The 15,681-nt window shown below is 39.8% G+C and overlaps 1 protein-coding gene across 1 annotated transcript; it reads left to right on the top strand.

Moving 5' to 3' along the window:
* Positions 1-2,273: 2,273 nt before the first annotated feature.
* hrh2b (histamine receptor H2b) lies at positions 2,274-4,614 on the top strand (the record flags this gene model as incomplete). The annotated part of the gene is made up of 2 exons (XM_080509034.1): positions 2,274-2,894; positions 4,147-4,614. The coding sequence occupies 2 exons, from the start codon at positions 2,274-2,276 to the stop codon at positions 4,612-4,614; spliced, it is 1,089 nt and encodes a 362-aa protein (XP_080365160.1).
* Between the last annotated feature and the right edge of the window lie 11,067 nt (positions 4,615-15,681).

Consider the following 15,681-nt stretch of genomic DNA (forward strand, 5'->3'; position numbering starts at 1 on the left):
CAGCTTACAATTAGACGGAATGTGGGACGTTAAACGTCCCAAAGCTAGTGGTACTGGTATTGTGGGCCTATAAAAGACATATACTGCGTGGTAAACGGCTGGTGGGGTAAACAGAAGTTCAAGAACCCTCCGGTGGGACTGAGGAAGCTGCAATGTTTAACTGGAGGAGGGAGAGCAACTTTCTGGAGTTCAAAGGATCATCTGCACATAAGACAGTGAAACATCATGTACATTGAGATATTGCAGCTAAACCCTGACCCTTTCTGTAATGGACGGGCTGTTAAATATCCCGAGGGGACTAATGAAAAGCTAGAACTACAGTGAAGGAACGATCTGTGAGGTCCACTCTATTCTGTTGAACACTTGTATTGAATAGCAAGCAATATGGTGCATTGTTTTTAAAGAGATCCTGCATCAATCAAGCTTGTGTTATCTTGTTTACAATTCCACAAATATCACAAAAAGAAATAAATCTGTTCAAAATAAAAACAAAGCAGTTGTAATGCTAGAGTCATGTTCCATAATTTTCATTTGATTCATAATTTCAGAATGATACCTCGTCGGTTGTTCAAGGACAATGAGCTGCATGTAACCCGCCGGTCACAATGCTCAGATCTATTCTAAATGATTTTATGTGAATTTAGCCAATGTACACTCCCATGGTTCTCATATTGGAGTTCTGATGATTATATAGTTATTAAAAAAAAACGGCAGAAAGCCAAGATACAGATTTATCTGACAATATAACAAGCCTTGTAGGGCAGTATTTATTGATAAAAGTGGCATGTGAAATTGGCCCTCTGAAATAGCAAACATGCATTATGTTCAGTCAACTGGAAAACTGTAGTTTCATGCCATGGTAATACTTTAATGCCTCTTCTCTCCCAACATCCATCAGTACAGAGGCTTTTCAAGTTCTCACTGGGTGAATGACATGGTACATCATGGACTGTCCATCACCTTGTTAACACAAAGCAATTATCATTAAACAGCTACAGACACTTGAACTCACTAACTTAACAAATGTGTCATTGGACGGTAGAGGGAAGGCAGCGTGACTTGGAAAAAAAAAAAAAAAAGACATGAGGCACATTGTCTTCCCTGTGCCAACTATTATGCACTTGTTTGTTTAATCACTTCATCATGACGATATGAGTGACGATACAATACGCTCTGTATATTTTGCCAGTCCACTGCAGGGCAAATACAGTGACCCACACACTCATAATTTAAAGTCACCGTGTGACAGACAGTCCTTTGCCAAGTGGTTTTCAACCTGCCAAGTTGTAGTTCTGCATTTTCTTGATGACCCGAGCTTTTTTAGTTGTTTCAAATATGGTGTGACTCTCCGTGCTCCAAGATGGATGGTGGTTTGAAGCCCCAGAAAACTCTGATTCAAACTGGGCTTTATATGCGGTGAGCTTTCATAGCACTGCTGGTTTAGCTCGAGTTTCCTATTGGCCACGTGCTGTTGGTCTGCACTCTCCCCTGTGACCTGCCCGATTTGGTTGAACCTTACTGTTTAAGTAACTGTAAAATATTTACCATATTGCCCTGACTATAAGTGGACATTGATATAACAAAATATACCAGTACGTACCATGTAGGACCACTACACGCCTCTAAATACAACTCCCACACCAATGCTTCTTCATGAAACTCTTTTTATTCAACACAGGAATTAATTCATGGTCATTTTGTATGCGTACTGGTGCCAGTTGTATGTGTACTGGAGTCAACTTTCTGACTTCCAGTTTATTATACCAATTAATTTCCTTGCCTATTTTTTATGTAAACAGAGCTGCAAAAACAGAAAAGAAAATCCATCATTGTCAATTGTAATTTATCACGTTTCCTGGATTATCAACATTGGGTTACATTTCCCTGCAGAACACTGTAGAATAAAGACAGCTTTTGACTATACTATTTGTCTTTTTTTGATGAAAGTCCGGTAAAGTATGAACCGAGACAACTACATTTAGTACAGAAACTACAAAATGTCATTCATGAGCCAAAAAGAGCCTTTTTCAACTAATGACTTGTTCTTCCACAGGGACACGTTCACTTCAGGGTCTGTGCCTGCAGGACTGAAAAAAGAGAGATGGCTGACTGATGCGTTCGTCCCAGAGATCCACTCCTGAACCGGATTTCTCTTCAGCACCATGTGGTGGAGAAGTGACATGGCAGTAGCAGGGGAAGTTCGGAGATGCATGGATGACTCATTGTGAACGTTTTCTGCAGAGATACGGACTGACGCACTGATTCAGTGCATCATGATCTCCACTGCGCTCCTGGTGCTGGTCTTGGTGTCCTTCATCATTCTGACTATAGGTGGGAACGTGCTGGTGTGCCTCGCCGTTGGACTCAGCCGTCGGCTGTGGCGCATCGCTAACTGCTTCGTGGTGTCCCTGGCAGTGACGGACCTCCTCCTCGGCCTGCTGGTGATGCCCTTGTCTGCCGTTTTGGAGCTGCGCAGCGGTAAATGGCCTTTCGGGGGAACCCTGTGTAACTTCTACATTTCACTAGACGTCATGCTGTGTACGTCCTCCATCCTCAACCTCCTGGCAATCAGTGTGGACCGATACTTGGCTATTTCTGCGCCACTCAGCCACTCCAGGAGAGTCACTCGCCGGAGGGTCACCCTGGCCATCGTCACCATCTGGACTGTGTCACTGGCGGTGTCCTTTGTTCCCATCCACCTGGGCTGGAACACAGCAGACTACAGAGTGCAGCACTCGGACTGGAGCATGGAGGACGAGGACACGGAGGGCCGCTACTGCCAGTTTGAGTGGAACAACAACTATGTGTTGATTTATGCCTTCAGCTCTTTTTACCTGCCACTCCTGCTCATGTGTGGAATGTATCTGTGCATATTCAGAGTGGCACGAGAACAGGTCAGTGTGAATGGCCACATTGTGAAATCTACTGACATAAAAGTCATGTTCAAGCTGGGAACTAAACTTGGAGATAGTTTTTATTATTATTGCAGAAAGCCACCTAAAGCTAGATTCAACAATGGATAGAATAAGAACACGTACACAGTGTATCAACCATAATGCCACTCGACTGGCTCAAAATATTTATATTTGGAAACAAGTCAAGTTATTATGCATTACTGAGAAATATTTGTAGACTACATAAAAACTTTATTTGTGCAAGACATCACTCGGATAGAATTCACCCAGCATGCTGCAGGACAGCGATTCTCAGCTGGTGGTTCACGACTCCAAGATGTGTCACTGGCTCATTTTCAGTGGTCCATGGGCTTTGATTGGACAAAAAAAAAAAAAAATGTTATGATAACAGTTAATGTGGCTTCATCTTTTCAGACTTAACTTCACTGAAAACCAAACGTTTTTTTTAACCTGTGCCGATTCAGCATGACGGAACAAAAGGACAACTCGGCATATGACAAAGACTTTAGCGTTGAGGACAAAGGAGGATGTAAATGTGTTTTGCACAGCAAAGTGAAACTACATCTCAGCAGAGATCAATTTAATTTCACATGTGTGTAAGAAGTTACAGCCGAGTCTGATAAGAAAAGAAAAAAAGGGTGAAATTTGCCATGAATTGAAGAATATAGAAAAATGAATCCATGAGGCTGGTTGATTTATCATATATCTCTGGTTTGTTTTATGCTGACGCACCAATATTCAATGTGACCATCAACAGGTTCAGATGTCACCCTATTTTAATTCATGATGGACTATTCAACATTTCAATCTCATTTAAGGGAGTAATGGCAGATCCTGTTCCACTGAGGTGCATTTTACTCATTTTTTGTCAAGGCCATAGACTTTAAAGCAATACATATGCCCATTGAAGTTGTTTAGCCTTCTGGTTATACCAATATACTGTATGTTGATGCAGGTGAGTTATATCGTCTTGCACTGCTGGCTCAAACGTCATACCTGGACATATCCATAAAAAAAACCTAAAAAAAACAAGATACGCCTGCACCAGACCAAGAAAATTACTGTATATTTTGGGGTTTTATTCCAGCAGGGATAGCACAGAAATTACAACCCAAATTGTGTTGAACACATCATTTATGGATGACTAAAGTGCGATTATTCTAACTAACTACAAAATTGTATTTTACTTTAACTATGAAACTAATTTGTGGCTATTTCTCAATCTTTTCAGGTGCGACGTATTCGTGCCACCACCCCATCATTTGCACGCACGGCGACCGCGGCCGTAGCCCGAGAGCACAAAGCCACGGTGACGCTGGCAGCTGTACTGGGGGCTTTTGTCATCTGCTGGTTCCCCTACTTCACCTTCTTCACTAGCATGGGCATGAAAGAGAAGACAAACCCCCCGAACACACTTCACTCTGTAGTCCTGTGGATGGGCTACATTAACTCCACCCTTAATCCCATCCTGTATCCGGCCTTCAACAGGGATTTCCGCAGAGCATACGCAGAGCTGCTGCGCTGCCGGGAAACGTCCCGCAGGAAAGTGCAGCTCGATCGCGAGTCCACACATAAACGCTTGACTTTCACCAACGGACACAAGGTCTCTTTGCAGTCTGGCAGCCAAACAAACGCAGAGACTGAGGAGAAAAGCCTCACGCTGCAAGAGACAAATGGACTCCCCGTCGAGCCGAGATGAAACTCTGCAGATTGACTGATGTGCGGCTGGAAAATATTGCAAATATATAGCTGCTCATTTACTCACAGTATAGAGGTCTGGTGCCAAAAAAAGGTTTGGTTCAAGGCATAACATGACAAATGTTACACGTTTTGGGATTGTTCTTTTTTTTTTTGTTGTTTTCCAACAGTGCAAGTTGCACAAATCCAGTGAAAAAGATGCTCTGTATAATATCCACATTATTTTGTTGATCATATGCATACGTATTTAAATGTCTCTTTATTAAGGAACCAACAAGAGTGGGAGTCGAAATAAAGTGTTGTGGTTCTCAATGGAACGAATAGATGACTCATGGCGTTTCCTAGTAAAGTGTTTGGAGACGCGTTTGGTTAAAAGTTTGCAGATTGTTTGTTTTCTCTTCTTTGGGCTCAGCCATTGAAAACGTGAATAAGTGACTGTCAGGCCGGTTTGATACATCGGGTTTTTTTATGGTTGACTTGACCCGAGTGGAACGACTTCAGGGACCTCCTGGACATTTTAGTAGGAAAAAATACATCAACAATTCCAGTAAAGAAAGAGGGGACATTGGGTTATACAAGACATAATGCAATGATTTGCAAACTTCATGAACATATATTGTATTCCCAGTTCATAGCAAACAACATACCAAATGTTGTAGCCAAGACATTTTAAGGAAAAATTATTATTTTGACTTCGATAACCACATCACAAAACAACTCATCGTTGAACACGTCATCCAAGCTTTTTGAAACTGATTTTCTTGAACCAAATACGACCTACTTATCAAACATATTTTGTTGAGTTTATTAAAGTTATAAGGTGAGTGATAGGGGTCACTTTGAGCACTGCATCCTGAAATTGAAATTAATATCAAGGTTTAACCTGATGTACCACAGGGAGGCAGATAACAGCTTTACTTCCTATAGTATTCTCAAACAGTCAATGATATTTGTCTAAATGAAGTGTTATTCTATGTTATATTGGACAAATAGTAAAAAAAAATTGTTGAGATATAAATTTTAGATGGATGTCAAAACATCACAACCCATAGAGATACAGTCATATATATTTGCCATTAACTACAATCAAAGTGTATTGTATTAAATAATTAAACTGTAAATTCTTAAATTATAAAAAAGACATTTGCCTTTTACACTGATCATGCCCCATCTAACTGAGTAATACGCAGACAATATACTGCAGATACCATGCAAGTTATTGCATATTGTAATAGTCTTTTCCTTGTTTCTTTAAATGATTGAAGAACATAGTAAGTGACAATTATTCAAGGCCATTGCCGTCAACACAATACTGTCTTAAGAGGAAGTCGAGTATAGATCCAATGAAAGATTTATATCAACAGTGGTGTTGGGAAAGCCGTTACAGTAGAGAAAGGGAAATAAACTCTTCAATTATTCTTGTAAAAGATGGATTTAAACTTGAGGACGCACTGAATCATTTATATTCACCAACAGGACGTCTGAAATGAGCCTGAACAGTGACATACTGCAGAAAAAAAGAGAAAACCAAAGAATGACTCATGTATAGTATATAAGATGATGACAGCTCTAAAAGTAAATAGATGGGAGGATAGTTTATATAGGTTGTATCAATATAGCTGCTCAATGTAAAACACTGACTGGACTTTACACAGCCAGCCTCATAAAACCTGCTGGAAGCCACCAGAAGAGGGTCTATTTATATCAGATATACACACCAAGTCAGAATCTGTGCACACTTGGAAAACCAAAGGAAGAAGAAGAAATTATGTCGCAGTCAAAAAATCATCCCTCATCCCGTTTCATAAATGTTTTGAAAGTCAATAAAAACTTCCATTTACAAAAAATGACAAGACTCCACAAAGTCAGCGCGTCTGACGAGCAATACTTCTCCCATTGAGGCCGAATACCTCTGAAGAAAGCTTAAGAGATTGGAACTTTGTACAGAGCAGTTTCCTTTGATTTCAGGCTTTTGCTAAGCTACAGGCAATTAGCTAACCCGGCGCCAAATCCCTAATTATTGTGAAAATGGATGACATTTACGCTCCTTTAATTGTTTTCACAAAACAATAACAAATGTTTTTAAGCTGCGATATGTATCCTAACTCCCTATTGGTTTTTGAAAATATATATATATTATATAATTTAGACATGAATGAGTAATGCAAGAGAAGAGGCATATAGCCGCATACATTACTTGGGGTTAAAAATGCATTCATAATGCTTGTGCAATTCTTAACCTCATCGCTGTTGCTCTGAGCTTCTGCAAATGTTAATATTGTATTGAACTAAGCATAAAATACAGAAATCATAAGAAACACTGCAAAAGAAAAAGAACACAAAGGAACAACCAGGTCTCATCACAATAATTTCAAAATCAAGTAAAATAAGATTCCCGTCACTGCCATCAGGCATCATAGGAGCAAACCGTGCCCCGTAATTGTGTCCAAACTGAGTTATGAGATTTACAGATACACAATCGTATGCGTCATCCTGCCCTTTATGAAAATGTATTGCCAACTCAGAAGTGTGCTAATCAAATATTGTGTCTCCGTTACCGTTTATACAAGGCCTGATGCAGAAGATACTTTTCGCGGCCTCAGATGTCAAGTCCCTCATTTGACTTTGGTTATCTCGGTTTACGCGAAGGTCATCATTTCCCGTGTTACATCACTACAGCACAAAGAAATCCAATCCCACCGGCTGCATGGCCATTGTTTTGATACGTGACAATGTGTGAACAATTCTTCATCCATGGTAATGGACCAAATCAAAGTAGGTACGGTTTTCACTGTGCTTTATGCATGAAATACTCCTTTTGAGGGCTGGCAGAGATTTAGTCAACTTCACAGGGGAAAATGATCATTTAATGGCATTTGAGATCGACTGTAAAGGTAAGAAAGGTTTATTGTGTCCTGAATATTATGGCTCCAGTTTAAGATCACAGTCAAAATACAAAAGTCAAAGTATTGCAATACACCGCACACTGTGTGCAACAATTGTTTTGTACCTCACACAAGAGTCCAAACCACAGGTCTGTAACCTGCAGCTCTGGAGCCACATGTTGTTGTTCAGCCCCCCTGTAGAAGCTCCTTGACATTTTCAGGAAAGTCTTGGTAAAAAAAAACATTTTGCTCACATCTTCCTTATTTGCCTTCCACACATATTTATGAACAGCCTAAAAAGGAAAAAACCTAATTAAAGTAAACAGCCAGAACCACTGCAATGGAAACAAAAATGTAAAATAGTACAATAATTCAAATAATTATAAATAAAATATACAATAAATGGGGGGGGGGGGGGGGGGGTGTTCAGGGGGAAGCGTTTTCCCAGTATGTCTTTTCCTCATTTTTTTTTAGAAGAAATTATAAAAAAGGATAAAAGCAAGGGAATTATTCAAACTATACAAAGTCATTCTAGACAAGTCAAAATTATAAAATGAGCTTTACTGATACACCATAAACCATTTAACACAGTTACAGACTACATTTAAGGACTTACGAGATATTTGTAATCAACTATGCACAAACAGAGTTATGCTCTTTATTGATTATGGATCAGCTGTTAACTACACGGATCCAATGATGTGAAAAACATCAGGAAACCCAACGTCCAAACAAAAATTACTACTATGAATGAGATGTGCAAGTGGGGGGTCAATGTGCTTCAGGATGCAAATAAACAGCAACATTTAAAATTTAATGATTATATATTTCCCTACCAGGAAAGTACAAGGAATAGCAGTTTTTGTTATTCGTTGACCAGAGATCTCATTGTGAAAGTCATATTCTTGTGAAAGAATACATTCCAACTATCACCACCAAGAGATGTAGGACTTTGCCTCAGAGAATTCATTTTCTGGGTTTATGGGGTGAATAAAAGTACATTAAACACAGGGCAAAACGATTACTGCTGCCGGAGAGCAAACTGATGTTCTGTATGTTTAGTGTTGACGTAAAGACGCACCATCTGTCGAGGCCAGTTTGCCCGTGACCTTTAAGAACAGGTTCGTTGAGCTGGTCGGGTTCAAAACAGACATATTCCTTATTGAACTTGCAGCACTAATGCGGAGTCATTAATAAATTCAAATCAAAGTTGCTGACACAATTGACGAGCCACCCAGAGAGCCAAGATTGATCAATAGCAGTAATGATATGCTGGAAATCCATTATTTTGACTGTATTACATGAAGTTACTTTTATATGTAACTTTTTAAAGTCACCCAAATGTTTAATTTCAGTTACTCACACAACACTGGACAACTCGCACACCGGAGTTAAGTCTTGGAAGTATCCAGTGATTTAACCTGGTAATAAAAAAAATACTGCTTTGCTTGAGTATAGCAAATATTTATACCGGCATTTATTTGATGTTGTGGCTGAATTATTTCTGAGTGGCTGTTAAATACCAAAAGTCTGAGTGGATTAGCATATAAATGAACAATGCTCCATTTCAGGTATCAGAGTGGAAAACAGTAATAATGCACACGAGTAAAGGCAGCCGTTTTCATCATCTCTCCAGTATCCTACGTTATGCAGATGCAGGCTCTCTGGCTTTATTCAGAGTAGCAAGTATTGTTCACATGTGGTTGTTTTTTTTTCATCATAATCAATTTATAGAATATTTTATTCTGTATATTTGCAGAAAAAATAAGACTTAATTTGACGTCCTCTTGTCATATTTAGGTTGGTTGAATTCAGTGACCAAGTATCATTTAAGTCAATCAAAATTATCAAATAATAAATTTTAAATTAGTAGTAAATTCAATGTGACTGCTTTAAAGCAAAGACTCAAAGATATGTTGCTTCTCTACACTGTACCACAAGGGGCACACTGTATGGTGGTTCTGTCTACACACATTACATCTCCACCAGGTGGCAATAGAAACCCACTTTCACTCTGCAGCCATGTTCTAAAAGCAGTACAAAGACTTCCCAGACCTTTGTTTTCCTCCAAGTGGCACACATTGTCCATTCATCATTCCATCTACTGTAAGCACTCCATACAGCTTAAAGTCACTGGAGATGAACCCAGCTAACTCAGGCAGGACACACCCTGGAAAGGCGTCGAGTCCTTCTCGGGACAAACGCACATTACAAGTCATTTAGAGACACCAGCAAAGAGAGAACATACAAGTTCTACACAGAAAACAATCCCACTGGGTTATTTTCTCCCAGTGAGACTCTTGGTAATCAACCAATCTTGTCCACCGTGTTGAATTATTCAGATCAGTGAGGCAAATAAAAGTTAAATCGTGATCATGGATACGAGGATAATTGTTCAAGGACATCAGTCACAAACACAGTTTAAAAGATTCAATAAGAGCTCTCGCTCTATTTATGAATTCCATCTCCATTCATAAAAGCACCGACTGTAGTCACAAAATCAGATTAGAGACAAATTAGAAGAAGAATTTTCTTTTCATCAAAGGGCATATAGAAGATGTTTGAGTCATGTACCTCTCCTGGGCTCCCAGATGAAATAGAGCGTTGTTAAAGTAAATGAGCTTAAGCAAAATGAGCCAATTACTGAACGTCTTTTGACATTTGTCACCATTCTACACAGCAAACATTATCCTCCTCAAATCTTCACATAAGCTATGCCCAAATGGCATCATTAGCTCCCTTATTTATTTACCATCTATCCATTTATTGACTAGGGACTGTGATGAGAGTGTTTAAACATCCTCATGCATTATGCAACTGAGTGGGAGGTGAAGTGGGTGGCGAGGTGCAAAAACTTAAAATAAGATCGCCTCTCTGATTTCGTCGCAGCCTTGTAAGCAAGCCTGCGCTCTTGTAATTGCTGCTCCTTCATTTGATTGGCGTGCTGGCTGGTGTTTGTTAAGCCACACGTCCTAATTGCCCCCAGCGGACCCGTGCAGGAGTCATGGATAATTAAACAAATTTCTTCCGCAGGGTGCGCTGGGAGCCGATTTTGTGGAGGTGTGCCAATCTGTTAGACTAAACAACACGGAAAACGAAAGTATATATTCAATAGCAGCTGGGCTTCTTATTTTTTTTAACCCAAAAAGGCTGAAACGCACATTTGTACCATCACCTCTGCAGCACTGAACTCTTCTTATGCAGATTCAGCAATTTTTTTCCTCAGCACTTCTTCAGAGCCAGCTGCAGCAAAGTCACTCCTGCATTTGTCCTGTTATCGAGCAGATCAGTGGTCCAACAAACTGGGGTACAGGACCCCGAGTCTTTGAATCATTACCCATTTCTTTCCAACTTCTTAAGCCAATAGCAATATATTTTACAAGTGAACAGTTATCCATTTGATTTCATACAAACCTTTTGTTTGATTTTGCACAAGACACCTCACAAGATGACCAGGGATTTAATTCAAAGCATGGCCCTCCGTGGATGGAGTTTGCATGTTCCCCCGTGTCTGTTTTCTCCAGTGACTCCAACTTCCTTCTACAATCCAGAATTGTGAATGAATACAAGGCCTTGTTTACGTAATTTCATTTGAAAACGCAAAACTATTGCTGCGTTTTGAGAGTCTGTTCACAACAACGGTGCTCGGAGCCACTGAAAACAGAACTTTCTCAAAATGGCTCCCTCTGTGAAACGTTTTGACAATGCTCTGATTGTCTCTATGGAAACGGGGGTAAACCATAACTTTTCGGAATCATTGCTACTGCGCATTCACAACATGGCTACAGTGAATAGTTCCTCTGTACATGCGTACAAGTGGTAGAATAAACTTGCAGACTGTTATTACGAGTCGATTATCAAAACCATGCACATTTGAATAGGAGATATATTTCTATAGGGCAGAGCTTAGGGGCTCTGAATGACTCACACCTCCACAGAAGGTTTTTCAGTTTCCCCACCTCTGGATTAGTGAGAGCAAAGAAACCAGCAACTCGACTAAGATCAGGATTTACATTACAACAAGACGTCTATTCATGATCATCTCACCAGTTTTTCAGTGTTCCCTGAAAAAGCGACCAGAGCTTTTAATTGGAACAAACATGGTGTGTGTCTGTGTGTCTCGCTTTGCTTCATCCTGCCAGATATCTCAGCTCCGCGGCTCCCTGCTGCTCTTGTCACTTCTCATCGCTCCGTGTGCAGATGACTGCTAAACTCCCATCCAGGAGCGTCTGAGCATGCTCGGTGCGGGGGCTCCGAAGGCTTCACATGTCATGAGAGTGTAGGAGGCGGTGCAGCGCTCCTGCAGGGGTCAGCTGTGTGTCTGTCTGCACCCGGCAGCAGCAGCAGCAGCAGCTTTCATTCTAACAGCAGTGAACAGATAACCCTGAGGAAGGGGAAAATTCTGAGGCTGCACTCATCAGAAAAATGCAGATAAATGAGCGAAGGAGGAGAGACTACTGAAGTCGAGATTGTGAAATACTAAATCACAAGTCAAAATTATGATATGCTCAGTCAACGGGCATTTTAAATTATAGAAGATGACTCATGCATGCATACATATGCATTGGTGTGGGTAATCATATTATATTGTGTACATTTCCAGAAGATACAAATGTAATTATTTTTATAAATCATCAACAAGGTCTTTATACGTGAATATGTATATGCATATGTGTGTATGTATATAGGTACATCAGTATGTGCTTACACATGTTTTTGACATGTCTTTGATTCAGTAATACAAAAGAAATTATGCGATACTAATAATTGAGATACTATGTATGATTATAAGATAACATAAGCATGCGCTCCAGTGCAGTTTCTTTCATAATTGTGACTTACCATCTCATATTTTTTTTCTTATTATGTCATAATTATGACTTTTCCTAGGATTTTCTTCTTTTTTTTTCACTTAAGTGAAAGTTTTCTTTCATTAAGTCGTGGATGTGGGCTTCCATCTCTTCATTCTTGCACACATATTGAGCATAGCGTTTTTAAATCACGGTTTATTATTATCATTTCATCACCATGGACACAATGAACTGACAAGGTTTTTTTTTTCTCCTCCTCTCCCTCCACCTGTTTATGAATTCTTTTAGTCACGCTGACCTTAAAAAGCGGTAATATTCTGCTGCCAGCATTTTTTTAATCAATCTGCCAACTTCATTATTTTTATTTTGGTAGCAGGAATGTTCTGTCTCACTCAATTGCCAGCAGGAAACAGGTTCACAACTAAATTTGGTGGTGGTGTATCGAGTCTAATCTCACTTTTAATGACTTTGCTGTGGTGTAACTTTCAATATAATCTAATATGATCAGCACAGACTTCAGGTCATGCTTCAACATGAACAACCTGAGAGTGCCACGGAGAGGAGAGCCCACAAGTGATTGAGAAATTAAAGCCAGTGAATTACCAGAGTTGCGCAAGTGCTGACATTGCCATGGCTGCTAATGGTCTCTGTGGGGCAGACATGATTACAGTCAATCTGTGGACAAGGGAGCAAAGGAGAGTGTCAGCAAATTACTTTGTGGGCTCACAAAGAGCTTTGCACCAGTGGTGGATAAGTACATTTAATAATGCGTATGTGTGTGGGACACAGCGTCAAGGTATTGCCACTGCATTTTCATTACACTTGTAAGATATTGTATTAAAATAACCCTTTGTGAAATTTTGTGAGACGCACTAACTGTTGACAACAGCCTTGGGACATTTAAATGATACAAAGCTTACTCAAGAAAAGTGCACCAATTAAGGATCCACTATTTGCACAGCGCAATCGGTAGCTCACGCCCATCACCCAAAACAATAAATTTTTTCCACAGGAAAAAAAACAAGAATTTGGAAATGTTTAACAGATGGCAGTTTCTAAATTCCACAAGTATTTTGTTATGATTAAATTATTTGAATATTGTAAACCCTACTCTTTCAGTCACATACTCAGCCTCATGAAATCGTAGATTTCCTTAAATATCTGGTAACAGGACACAATAATGGAAATCCCTCAGTAGACTAACAAAGTGTGCAATGATCTCACGTATAGTTCTTGCCAGGTCTTTTGTAACACTCCACCATCTGCCTCTAAGCCCTTAAGGTCTATCAAAATAAAGCAAACAGCCAGATCATAATAAGTAACCGTTATAATGCGTCATGTCTTGCTTGAAAAAATCCGTTGGAGCCCTAGTCAGAAAGTCTCTGGAACCACAAGTGGCCCTTCAGCCCCTTTTGTAGTGAAAAAATGTGTCATTTTAGAGTCAAAATAACAAGAGAATGGTTAGAACAGCTAAAACCACAAGTTTAAAAAACAAAACAAAAAAAAAAACAAGCAAAAGGAGTCAAAAGCTAAAACAGCTAAAAGTGTTTACCAATGTAAAACGGCGTCTATGAAACATCATGAATGCAACATAAAATAAAGTTTTTGACATGTATAGTAAAACTACATTGATACAACTTTATCAGTTTTATAGGTTTTAACATGTTTCATGGATCCAGATCCAGTGTTATTTCTGTGGAAAGTGACAAAACATGTATTAAAAAAAAAAAGCTGTCCAGGGCTGATTGATGACTTCCTCAAAAAAACTAAAATGCGAGTCAGTGGTTGGCAAACTGCTTTTTAACTGCTGGTATCCACAAGAAACATCTGCTATGCGAGTCCAACCTCACAAGAACAGGATCTCTGAAGACCCACGGTCAAGCAAGGGTTCACGCACTTGTTCCATTAGTACTGTGCACGTTTTACTACATGAAACAAATGTTATCACTTCAGGTTTGTTTGGGACATGCATAGCTTGTCATAAAAGGAAACATGGTCTGTAAAAACAGTTTACAACATTAGGCAACATGTCCCCATTTTCCTGCAAGATCTACTTTGTCACTACAATCAATGTATTCCAATGTGGATTATGGGAATAAAAGGTGGCCGCACAATCAAGCATCTCAGTCGTGGGATGGGCAATAACAATAGCCGTTTGTAGTACAATCAGTTGGGTTTACGCATGATGTCACAGTGTCATTGTGCTACAGGCATCCCAACCATCATGACAGATTGGGATGGAGGTAAAACACACACTGAAAGGTTTGCCCTCCCCGAAAAAGTGCAACCTTGTAGAGCTGTGGCAGCAGAGGCCTCGTTTACACATCGGATCATTCATGACGCAGTTTGCATTACTATATCTCTAACGACTTCATCGTTGTCATACTGGAGTTTAAGCAATCCATGTTGATCGCCGTCTTAAGTGATAAATTGACACTGAAATCATGCAATGCGTAGAAAGAGAAATGGAAACCTTGTTCTGTGGGTTGGGATTGTAAAAACACCTACTTTCGCAGTTTGGTTTAACACTTTGTGCTTTAATTATAATTGCTAATATCCTCCACATACTTATTTGCTTGCCGACGGTGTGGCTGTGCTGCTATTTTCATCGAGCCACTCTTGGAGTAAAGTGCTCCTCTCCGGGGATCCAAACAGGATTGTGCGAACAACCACCACAAGTCACGAAAGCCAAGGTGTCCCAGTCAACCTTCTCTCTCTCTCTCGCTCTCTCTCTGTCTTGTACACACAGCATTTAGGATTGGCGTACTGTATAGATCTCCTAAAATAAGCCGTGACCATGACTCCAAGAAGATAAATAGAGTCTGTAAGCATTAAAAATGGACAAGAAAGGGGGCGAAAAATAGACCGAGGAAGTACTGCGTCATGCTCTCCCTCAGCGTTTCCCCCAGTTCAGTCGAGTGAGAAACAAAAAGCCGTCTCAGTCCACAAGCAAATTGCAGGCTTACATAACCCGTTTTAGATTCATTTTGAGGTAGAGTACACTGTTGTTTTCTTGTGTGATTGCTCGCTTATATGTGAATTTGACGTAGAGGAGCTCAGTTTCGGCGGTGGATCTGTATTCTTTCTTCTGGTTGGTGTCCGATCCATAGAGTGGCAGAAAAACGCATATGAACAATTGAAAACTTTCAGTATATCTTCACAGATGAAAGCAGTAGTTAATGCAATCATTGATGGATTTCTTTTATGACAAAACCTCTGTCCTGTTATATCCATTTGAAACATTCATCTTTCTTATTTTGGGGCTCTTCTGGCTTTTAATTACACTTTTGTATTTACAGTAAACTGTTAAGACATTTTATCGACATGAAATTGTCTTGAAAAATGACACTCAAGTCTTTTTTCTTTTCTAAT

This window comes from Blennius ocellaris (genome assembly GCF_963422515.1).
Source record: "Blennius ocellaris genome assembly, chromosome: 14".
NCBI lineage: Eukaryota > Metazoa > Chordata > Actinopteri > Blenniiformes > Blenniidae > Blennius > Blennius ocellaris.